General features: G+C 37.6%; 3 protein-coding genes across 4 annotated transcripts; 1 reads left to right on the top strand and 2 right to left on the bottom strand.

The window, feature by feature from the left end:
• Positions 1–6: 6 nt before the first annotated feature.
• Positions 7–4,031, bottom strand: LOC125212823 (phosphatidylinositol/phosphatidylcholine transfer protein SFH12-like). 2 transcript variants are annotated; one of them, XM_048113088.1, is made up of 13 exons: positions 3,900–4,031; positions 3,678–3,775; positions 2,893–3,154; positions 2,720–2,819; positions 2,373–2,639; positions 2,042–2,119; positions 1,843–1,944; positions 1,714–1,763; positions 1,497–1,596; positions 1,269–1,388; positions 1,037–1,154; positions 552–931; positions 7–472 (listed from the first exon to the last, which is right to left on the bottom strand). In XM_048113088.1, the coding sequence occupies exons 2-13, from the start codon at positions 3,721–3,723 to the stop codon at positions 383–385; spliced, it is 1,713 nt and encodes a 570-aa protein (XP_047969045.1). In that variant the 5' UTR covers positions 3,724–3,775; positions 3,900–4,031; the 3' UTR covers positions 7–382. The 2 variants fall into 2 exon arrangements, with proteins under 2 accessions (XP_047969045.1, XP_047969046.1); XM_048113089.1 differs by having other exon boundaries at positions 3,928–3,996.
• Positions 4,032–6,143: 2,112 nt separating this feature from the next.
• On the top strand, positions 6,144–9,517 carry LOC125214985 (diaminopimelate decarboxylase 1, chloroplastic-like). Its single transcript, XM_048116249.1, has 8 exons — positions 6,144–6,731; positions 7,067–7,241; positions 7,724–7,873; positions 8,086–8,247; positions 8,525–8,710; positions 8,841–8,963; positions 9,043–9,132; positions 9,290–9,517. The coding sequence occupies exons 1-8, from the start codon at positions 6,247–6,249 to the stop codon at positions 9,368–9,370; spliced, it is 1,452 nt and encodes a 483-aa protein (XP_047972206.1). The 5' UTR covers positions 6,144–6,246; the 3' UTR covers positions 9,371–9,517.
• A 1,086-nt stretch (positions 9,518–10,603) lies between these two features.
• LOC125209243 lies at positions 10,604–11,170 on the bottom strand. Its single transcript, XM_048108846.1, has one exon. It carries the CDS (start codon positions 11,168–11,170, stop codon positions 10,604–10,606), a length of 567 nt encoding a protein of 188 aa, XP_047964803.1.
• Positions 11,171–11,233: the final 63 nt, after the last annotated feature.

The following is an 11,233-nucleotide window of genomic DNA, read 5'->3' as shown; positions in this document are numbered from 1 at the left end:
GAGATGTAGCAAGTAATGTCCGGAGGACTTTCATAACAATATTAAAAAAATAAATGTAGCAAATATATAAAATTTGAAGATGAAAATCTTTCAATATATATTCTTGGTAGGATGCATGAGATCTTGGAAATTTTCAATTTCCTTGTGGCCCCCCATCGTGCTGTAAGCAAGAGCGGAGAATGCTCGGGTCATCAATGAAATTCTCGGCCTACAAACGGTTTTGTAGAATTCCAACACAAACAGCAAAGAAGGCTATTTACAATTTACATAAGATTTCAACAGGTTCTGAAAAACACAAACTTTTATGAATGATGGGAAATGGTGTTTGATGCAGCACATCACCATCTCTGAAAATAATCAAAGCATATTGAAATTCTGCACTTTAGAAAGCGAAGAATCTCTTCTTTTTCTTCTTCTTCTTTTCCATGAAGGCAACGAGTTCCTGTTGTTGAACCAGAGTATCCTCCAAAGTCTGACAAAACATCAACATTTTTGGTTTACACGATGCAATATTGCAAAGGCTATTGTGGGCAAAGATCGACTTTTATTACCTTTTTAGTGTTAGATAGCTCTTGCTCCAGCATGTTGATACGTTGCAAGGCATTGTTCAGCATCTCCTCCTTTTCAGGCGGCATAGTTGGCCTTTTGCTTAGGATGATCACTTTTTCCTCTAGCTCGTTCATGCGTTTCATCATGATGAAGTAATCCTCATTTGAGACGGCTTGCCCAGGCGAGTTGTTGGTGTGACTGTCACTGTACATGGAGGAAGAGTAGAGGGTGGCATCTGTGAGTCTCCTTGGCATGGTTCGTGTCATACGAACCATAGTCACGACTCCCATCACGATAGTCATTACTCCATTCAAGAGATGGTTGCTAATTCTATCAGAAGGCTTAGAATCAAGTTTTCCAGGGAAACAATCTGTGGATGAAGCTGGAGAAGAAGACAAAATAAACGGTCATGAATCAAACATTGCATGGAAATACCAAAACGACAAACATAAGTGACGTTCTAACTCAAGCAAGGGTGATTTTGTACCTTTAGGACGAGCGAAGTTGACTTGTTTCTCTTTTGTTTGCACAATAGTTGTAACGGGCTTGTCAATCATGGGTTCGTCTTTAGCAGTCTCATACGCACTTGGTGGTCGCTTGGTCACCTGGAGGATGATAATAATATGAGACAAATAGAGCTGAGATGGCAAAAACAAGCCTTGACTTGAAGACTAATTAATGTCTAAAGCAAATTCTGCATCATCTTTGATCCAACTTACTTCTTCATGTGCAAGAGAGACTTTTGAATTTGCAATATCATCATCATCAGCTCTCGGGGATTCATTGACAGGTGAAAGGACAATTTTGTTTGCCCATTTATGCTCATTGTTTCGGACCATCTTGCAAACAAAAGACGATATATATGGTTTTAGGCATTCACTAGTTGGAATGAAACAAAATACAAGGACAACAATGCAACGTTTGGAGCTTGATGAATTTAGACAAACCTTGATTATGTCGGGGTCATTCCAAGGGCCCTTATCAGAAACCATGCAACCACCCTTATCTACACAGGTGCATTTACCGCCCAAGAACTCCGGTAGCTCACTGATACAAGATCAAGCAACGGATACTATGTCATCAGAACTGCAGAAAATTGAACGTAACTGAATTCTAATGGAAAACAGAACTCAAATATTGTTCACAATATTAAGGTAACTTTACCTTGCATCAATGATCTCAAGAAGCTTGCTCTGGTATTTGTTACCCAAAACCTGGTTATGTGAAACACGACAGGTTAGTGAAACTCGAGCATAGTGTACCATGTTGCACTAAAGAGTAAAGGCAGCTCACATGGATCTTGGACGTGGTCTTTGGATCAAGGAATGATTTAACGGTATTCCACAAGAGCCTGAATCCAGATCCTGCGTTGATTATGTACATGCGGCACAAGGTCTGAAAGAAAAAGAAAAATCAGATTTCAATAAACCATCAACTTCAAGAAAATGAAAATGAAAGGGTTCTTGAAGAGGAAAAGAGAAGAAGCAATTACCTCAGGGTAGTTATTACCATCAACGCTTTGAAGGCTTTGAATGAGTTCCCGAGCAGCCTTATTGAAACTTTTCAGTCCCTAAAAACCAAATTTTGACTTTGGTTAGAAATCGAATGACTTTCTCACAAGAGAGCTATGATCATCACACACATGTTATCTTTCATGTTCTTCGTAAAACTGAACAATTACATATTTTGGTGTTGAATAGTCTGATCTATATTATGTGAAGCAAAGTAGTGATAAATAAGACTAATACATAATATTATGTCAAAAGAAACTCATTATTCATTGCAAAAAATCAGTTATATATGAAAACCCGATCCAATCATACCACTCCTTGAACATCCAAAATGGTTGTGCTCTGATCGATGTGCTTTTTGGCTGCGATTGAGCAGGCCGGGAACTTGTCAACGAAGGTCCTCTCGAACTCCTGAACATGGTATTTGAGGTAGCGATCCAAGGTCGTGACCTGCAGGAGCTTGGTTGAATCAACTTGACCGAGCTTCTCAATGTAAACCGGCCTCCCATCTTTGTCAACACCGTGATGCCCTTGTGGATAGTATTTTACAACCTCATCTCTCTCCTTGAAGTCAAACTCCTAGATAACATCATCATCATTTAGCAGTTTAAGATTAGAGTTTCTCCATATCTAATTACTACTACAATATATAGATATACCTCCATGATGTTGTCTGAACCAAAGTCTTTCCTCCACTGAATCATGTCAGCCCACATTTGCTTTGTTTTCTCAATATCAAATTTCCTAGCCTTCAAAAACCTGTTTCATCAAACGCCACGATTAAGGACTACTACCTCTGTAATTAAGGGATTACAGTGACTGATCAAGTTACCTCAGCAGCATATGATAGTCATCATGTTTAGCAGGGAGCAGTTCTTCCAAGATAAGCGCCTGACGCAAAGCGTCCACAGCTTGCAACTCCTCAGCATCACGCTCGTCCTCAAAGACAACGGACATAACTCTGCTGTTACGCCGTCCCTTTTTGGTTAAAGAGTGCCTGAATTTGGAAGAGGCGCTGATAGCTGCCTTCTTAAAAGACCCATGCTTCTTTTTCCTCTCATCCTCCAGTATATCTGTGTCAATTTTCTCAAGACCTGCCACAGAATTCACTGCATCACCAACCTATAGCTAAGAACCATCATTTCTATCCATTTCCAACACCCACTCTTTCATATTCAATTAATCTGGTGATAAACAAAAATATTCAAGATTCCATACAATTCATGATATCAGTAATACATCAGTCGTACACAACATATAATTCATTGCCAAGATAACTTGAAAGATAAACCCAAAACACAAAAAATTCAAACAACTTGTGCTTCAAACAACTTTTGAATTTACACCAACAACACTGCATCACCAACCTATAGCTAAGAACCATCATTTCTATCCATTTCATCCACTCTTTCATATTCAACACATTTTGACTACTCATGTTGATAAACAAAACTATCCAAGGTTCCATACTATTCATGTTTCTTATCTTTTAATATCAGCAATACATCAGTCAACCATACAAGACATGCTCCATAACTCATTGTCAACATAAACCTCAAAATCCACCCACACAAAACCAATCAAAATATGAAACATATACAAAGAATATGGACTGACTTGGCCTGAATGGGCGTTCAACAGCCCCAGGAATGTCGCCACTCATGACTGCAGCTCGCAAGTTTGACGACTGTAACAATCACGAACATGCAGTTTACCTGCAAATATCCAATGAATTTATTTAAACAAAAAGCAATACATCATTCCAATCCAAAATGCCTCCCCAAAACAACACAAACATTGCACAATTAAGCTATTAGCCCCAAATTGATGAATGCAGACCTTCGGGGAGAAGATAAACTATACCCACCAAGAATATGAGAAAGATTTCAACTTCGAAGAATGATTTGGAGAGAAGAGAGAGAAATAGATAGATAGGGAGCGGTGGAAGAGAAGGAGCCTATTATACCAATGGCCTAAAATATGGAGGGACAATAATAAACAATAAATTGGGGGATTTTAATATCATGATCATGGTGATCATGATCAGCTACCTGGTTATGAGTCAAAGGCCCCCATTATTCTTTCAATCCCCCACAAAATCAGTGGCTCCCCATTATTCGCTATTCCCCTTTCTTTTTAATTTAATAGTAGTACTATAATAAAGTTCGACCTAGCCTGCCATTGATGTAGCTCAAATCCATCTGTATATTGGTAGGTAGATAATGCATAATATATCAATGGAGATATCGACTCGGTCTCGGATTACCGCGCCTCTATCGATGGATTTAATAGCTATTACACTTGAATCTATTCTTCGCCTCGCCTGCGCAGAGAGAGAGAGAGGGAAGTGCAAGGCACGCCGGCGATTGCATGGAGAATATTGTCAATATTTTTTTTTTAATTCACTGTATATTGTGAATAGTTCCAAGGTGGTGGACTACAATCTTGACTCAATATGATAGGAGTAGTATTTTTGTTAAAGCTTAATTGAATGTAAAATATATTCTCATAATTTTCTTAATTAAATTTTTTTATCGAATTTATATTTCCCACCAACTTAAATATTGATTGAAAATATCGTAAACTTATTTCTTACAACGAATTTTCCGATTTTCCTTTAAATTAAATTCGGCGTGGCGCGTCGAATTGCGCAGGTAAATAACAAAGTCACATTTAACATATTTTAATAGGACATGATTTTACCCTATTTTTGAATTTTCAACTTAATTAATCACTTAACTTCCCAACCCCAATACACACTCTTTTGGGAAATTATACTATTAGAGTGTGAAATCATAGTAAGAAAATGAAATAAATATTAAATTCCTTTATTTTATGCTTTTCTAGAAAGGAAATAAAAAACTCTGGTTATATAATACTCCTACTCTGGAAAATTTCCAAGTGTAGACCAGTTTTAGTTTAGTTGAGGTGGATCACTACTAATTAGTGGTGCTCCACTAATTTTTGAGACCAACTATCGATATTCTGATTTTCACACACTCCCTCCCTCCCAATTTTTTTTTCTTTGTGGTTGCCATGATTTTAATTACTACTATTACATTACAATATAGTAAGGAGTACTATGATGTTTCAATTCATTATTACAGATATATTGACTACTGATTGCTTACGCAGCATGATTTTCGGATTTTGTATATTAAATGGACTCAACAATACTTTCACAATATATAACTGGGCCATTTGACATATTGTGTCGGCCCACTTCAGTACAACTGCTATATTTTTTACGATGTTTATCTTCTAATCATAATGGTAATATATATAGGGTATAATTCAATAAATTTGTATAACTCCATATAGAAATGATGAGTTCGTCAAGAATTGAGTTTTCTATTCAGTGTACTTTTTATTAGATGTTGAATTTCATATACCAGAATGTCAGAACACATTTTTCATACAATTTTGTTTATGGATACAAATTTCGTCTCAACAAGTTCATTTGATGGAAAGTATATTTATGGTGACACAAACAAATGCTGATCCTTCCGTAGCATTTAAATAGAGTATTTCTTGTAGAATAGTAGTACTGAATTTTATATAATATTAGTATTATTTTAATATTAGTATTTTCATCGATATCAGTTCGAATGAGATGTTTCAAAAATATTAATGTACTAGTATCACTTTAAACGAGACTAATTATATTTCTTCTATCACCAATAAACTTCTCATTTTGTCATTTTTATTAATTTACCAATAAATTTTTTATTTATTTTTCACTACTATTATTTTTTATTAATAAACTTTATATTCTATTAATTTTATCTCACTTATATTTTAATATAAAATTAATATATATAAATAGTACTCTATTTCCATTAATCTTTTCAACTAACTTTCTATTATAATTCTTAAAATTCGTATCAGATCAAACCTCTCTTTATATTAGTGAATGGAGGGAGTACTATCAATTGATTTTTAAGTGAATAATTATACTATCAATCGATTTTTCAATAAAAACAGTAATTGCATATGGCTTATGAGATAACGGTTACTAGGGTTTGTATTTATATGTTTAAAAATGAATTAGTCTAATTCAATTTTGACTAATTTCCCTAAGCTGAGCCGCCTTTGCTAAACCTAGAATTTGGCAGTTGAAACCTGAAAACATCACCTCCGTAATAACTGGACTTCACCCTCACTGACACTCTTCACTTCCGCAACAATGGCGGCTTCGAACCTCCTCCTGCAGCCCCCATCTCTCCCCCACACCAAGCACCTCAAGCTCTCCTCGAACCCCTTCACCACAGCCCTCATCTCCCCCTTCAAATGCAAGCCCCTTCCCGCATCTCTCAGAGCCCGCCCTCCGAGGGCAGTCCTCTCAACACCGGAGCCCCAAACACAGAAATTGGAGCACTGTTTCACGAAATCGGGCGATGGCTTCCTCTACTGCGAGGGCGTTAAGGTCGAACAAGTGATGGAAGTCGCCGAGAAGCGGCCGTTCTACTTGTACAGCAAGCCGCAGATCAAACGGAATGTCGAGGCCTACAAGGAAGCGCTGGAGGGCTTGAATTCAATCATCGGTTACGCGATTAAGGCCAATAACAATCTTAAGATATTGGAGCTTTTGCAGGGTTTGGGGTGTGGAGCTGTTTTGGTTAGTGGGAATGAGCTTAGGTTGGCTCTCCAAGCTGGTTTTGATCCTACAAGGTATAATCAGTGCAATCGGTTTTTCTATTTACTGATTATTGGATTCAGTGTAAAGAGATGAGCTCTGATTTTGAGCAATTCAATTTGGTTTAGGGTTTAGTTTGTTCCTTTGCTTTAGAGCTTTGGATCCCCCTTTTTAATATAGAATGGAATGACTTTCACCTATTCAACTCTGCATACTAAACACAAATTCATGTTCTTCAATGTGGTATTTTGCAGCACCCTTGTATACCTGAATGGTAATAGCAGAGGTTAATTTGTTTGCGTTTGATGTATACCGTTGTTTATTTTGTAGTTGTACCTAGTTTTAGAGCATATGTTCGTTTGTGGCGCAGGTGTGTATTTAATGGGAATGGAAAGATCTTGGAGGATCTAGTCTTGGCTGCACAAGCAGGAGTTTTTGTGAACATTGACAGTGAATTCGATTTGGAGAATATCGTGGCTGCTGCAAGAATTTTGGGGAAGAAGGTTAATGTGCTCCTGCGCATCAATCCGGATGTTGATCCTCAGGTACTCGGATGCTTGTACATCTAAATATGACATTGCAAGTGTTGCTAGCAGTCCATGTTCATTTGAGTTATTTCTTGATTATTGGAGTTATTTTCATGCTATATGAATAAGAAAATGTAAAAAGTCTATTGGCTTGATAGTTCTATTGATGCCTTGCATCCAAGATTCCAAGTTGCTTCGTATGACCGAAAGTTGGAAATCTGGTACCATTTTTATCTTTCATTTGTCAGATTCTCACTATCATTGTATCCCTCATTGAAACTTGATTCCAGTCCTAGTACATGTTTCTCTATATTGCAATGTGAAATGTGATTTTGGTTAACTCTGTGTGAAATACCAGTATAATAGTGTCATCCTAGCTTACTTGATCTTCAGATTTGATGTATTAACTTCCACTAGAAAAAATTGTATTGTAGCTTATACTTTTTCTCTACTAAATTGTTTGTGTATTTGAGATAAACATATGCTTCTGTGTTGTATAGGTCCATCCTTATGTTGCAACAGGAAATAAAAACTCCAAGTTTGGTATCAGAAATGAAAAGTTGCAGTGGTTTTTAGACGCTGTGAAGGCACACCCCACCGAACTGAAACTTGTTGGGGCACACTGTCATCTTGGTTCTACTATTACAAAGGTACCTTCTGTCTGTTCGACAGTGATAGAGTTCATGTTGTATCTGCTAACTATTTGTCTTCCATATCAATTGTGGCCCTTTGAAATCTTGTGATTTTGACACAATGCTAACCAAGAATGCCACCTCTGTCTACAGTTATTTTCTTCTGGGGTTTCTGTTTTGTATATCTTATGATTATTGTGTTGTAATTTGCGAGTTAACTGATTCACCAGGTCGACATTTTTAGAGATGCCGCAGTTTTGATGGTGAACTACATAGATGAGATCCGATCCCAAGGTTTTGAAATAGATTACTTGAACATTGGAGGTGGGCTTGGGATAGACTATTATCATACTGGAGCTGTCCTTCCGACGCCAAGAGACCTCATCAACACTGTAAGTATTGGTAACTGCTATTATCAATATTCAGAATCCTATAAATTGCATTTCTCGTTTTGCTTGTAATAGACAGTAGAGTATTTCTTAACTTACTCAAATTTGCCTTTGGTGATCGTCTGTTTTCAATTCTGTGACCCTTGTGTTTTCACTAGATTTGGTAGATAAGCTTCTTTCCATTTTGCTTATGTGCATGTCCTTTTCGTGTTTCCTTTTTTTTTTCATTTTTTTCCCACATGCAATGCATTCAGTGCTGAGCCATTTACTTGTTTTACAGGTGCGTGAATTGGTTCTTTCACGAAACCTCAATCTCATAATTGAACCTGGAAGATCGCTCATTGCTAACACTTGCTGCTTTGTCAATCGTGTCACTGGAGTGAAAACCAACGGGACAAAAAATTTCGTTGTGATTGATGGCAGCATGTCAGAACTTATTCGGCCTAGTTTGTATGGAGCTTATCAGGTGGAGTTAGTGCTTCTGTTCACAATTATATATTCAGATCTTGTTATATTTTCTCTGTTCTTATACTATTCACTAATGATTGACTAATCATCTCGCATTATATCCTTACCTGCTTCACTTGTCACTGCAGCACATAGATCTGGTTTCACCTACACCTCCGAATGCTGAGGTCTCGACATTTGATATAGTTGGTCCTGTTTGTGAATCGGCTGATTTCTTAGGAAAGGATAGGGAACTTCCCACGCCAACTAAGGTAGATTGTTATATCTCTGTACATGATATGTCCATACCAATCACCTCTCGTCTCACTCAGTTCGATTCTTGGCTTGTAGGGTGCTGGATTGGTAGTTCATGATGCCGGTGCTTACTGCATGAGCATGGCTTCCACTTACAATCTGAAAATGCGACCTCCAGAATACTGGGTTCGTATTTTCACTTACACTCATTCTAAACTCAATCGCCCCTAAACTAGAAAACTTAAAGTTGGTTTGTTGTATAGAATCAAACACACCCCTCTCGTTATACTTCCTCATTGAAATGATTCATAATCGGGACACTGAAATTGAATTAATTTTCTAGGTTGAAGAGGATGGATCAGTATCCAAAATCCGACATGGGGAGACATTCGAAGACCATTTAAGATTATTCGAGGGTCTTTAGATTACTTCTGGCGTCTGCCCATTGTTTCCACATCGAGTAGGCAAGTACCTTGGTCGCTGATCAAATTTATCATCTGCTCGCTGTCTGTATCTCTCTTTGTATTTCAGAATCTTGCGTTGGCTGAATAAAAATCGACTTTTTGTTTCCTGGAATCGACTTTACGCATTGAGCATCTCGTTATTCTCACAAACACTGTTTGATATGATGAATGCGTGATTCTTTCATACTGCGCTGTTTTGATTCGTGAAGGAAGTAAAGTGTATGTTCATTTGACTGGGTAACCAAAAAGATAAAAAGGAGTAGTTTGTAAAGTAGCAGACAATTGGGCTGTGATATTACAGTCGTACTGATAAAAAGGAAGTGAAGTGTTTGTTTATTCTGGAATTTGTAGTATTAAAATTCATGGACCAGTAAATGAGCATATTACAGTCGTACTGATATTTATGTGCCATTATGCTATTCTCTTTTTTTTCTGCTTTATTGTAGCATTGAAGAACAGCTGCAAAAAGATGCAACGGATATGGTTGGCCCTTTGCCTTTCCGGAAATTAACTTGTTTTTTTAGAGCTAAACTACCTATCAAATGACGAAGAATATGTCAATTTTTGTTTGTTTCGCACCTTTAAAAATTTAAATGACAAATCACAAAGTTTCAGAACTTCGCAATTGTCCCATTCTATCAAATTTGTGGAAAATTGAAGCTCGAAACAATGTTGTCCATGACGTGCTTCACATCGCTACTATAATTTAACATGTGTGCGCCAACTTAGTTCGTATTTGCCGGAAAAAATGTTGCCAAGACAATTGCAAAAATTTGAAATAACTTTAATGATTTGTCATTAAATTTTTTAACAAGTAGTAATAGACATTAAACATCCAAAATTTGACTAAACTATTCCCTTTTATGGGTTTATTAGTTCTTTGGTTATAATATTGTTTGCAATAGTGAGGATACATTTGACTAAAGTCCGTGAATTAATTATAGATAATTATTTTAAAAATATTACTGAATCAATGATGTTTCTGATTGAATAAATTTCATATAATATTTTGCAGTAATATTCATTGTCATTAACATGTGGAACATACATGGAATACACACTCCAACTTCACCAAGATTAAATAAGGTGAATTTGTGATCCCAATCCATCTACATATATATACACATGTATTTTCATGGTCAAACAGTATACTATTTACTAAAGGGTCAAAAAATCCCTTCAAAAAGAAGATTTCAATCTTCTTCCCTCAAAAACCTCTGCTGCCGGGCGATAAACGCCTCCACCGTTCGCCGGAATTCTTCGCTACTCATCTCCTCCGCCTTCCGCCGGCTCCGGCAGTTCTCCGTCTTGCTTCGCGTCAGCTCGCGGCGGCGCTTGCCGTCATGCACCACCAGCTTCTCGGAGCTGCTCCGACACATATTCTTCGCAGAAATCACTCTGCAATCATCGAAAACCTTCTTCTCCTCATTCCTCCGGCATTTCTCGACGTACTCGTCGTAGAAATCGGCGATCGCCTCCCCTTCCTTTGCCGAAAATCCGCCCGATTTGAAAAACAGGATAAGGACGATCGCATTTCCGACGAGGAATACGAATCGGGGACTGATCAGAGCGGCGGAGATTTCTCGGAAGTACTCCACCGATAGATTCAGCGGCAGCGCCGTCGAAAACCTAGAGACGACGATCGCGACGACGAGAAGCTCAATCGCGCGAAACAAAGTCGTGATTCGCTCAGCGCGGCGATGCCTTGAAATCGCGTTTGATTTCTCCATTTTTATGTTCTCGAACTTGACTGAATCCATTTCTGTGCAGATTATAATTGGATATCTTTGCTTATTGTTGCCTTCTCTTTTGTATAGAGAGAG

Source organism: Salvia hispanica, chromosome 3 (assembly GCF_023119035.1).
Source record: "Salvia hispanica cultivar TCC Black 2014 chromosome 3, UniMelb_Shisp_WGS_1.0, whole genome shotgun sequence".
In the NCBI taxonomy this organism is placed as follows: Eukaryota; Viridiplantae; Streptophyta; class Magnoliopsida; order Lamiales; family Lamiaceae; genus Salvia; species Salvia hispanica.
This window is presented reverse-complemented; position numbering and strand designations above follow the sequence as displayed.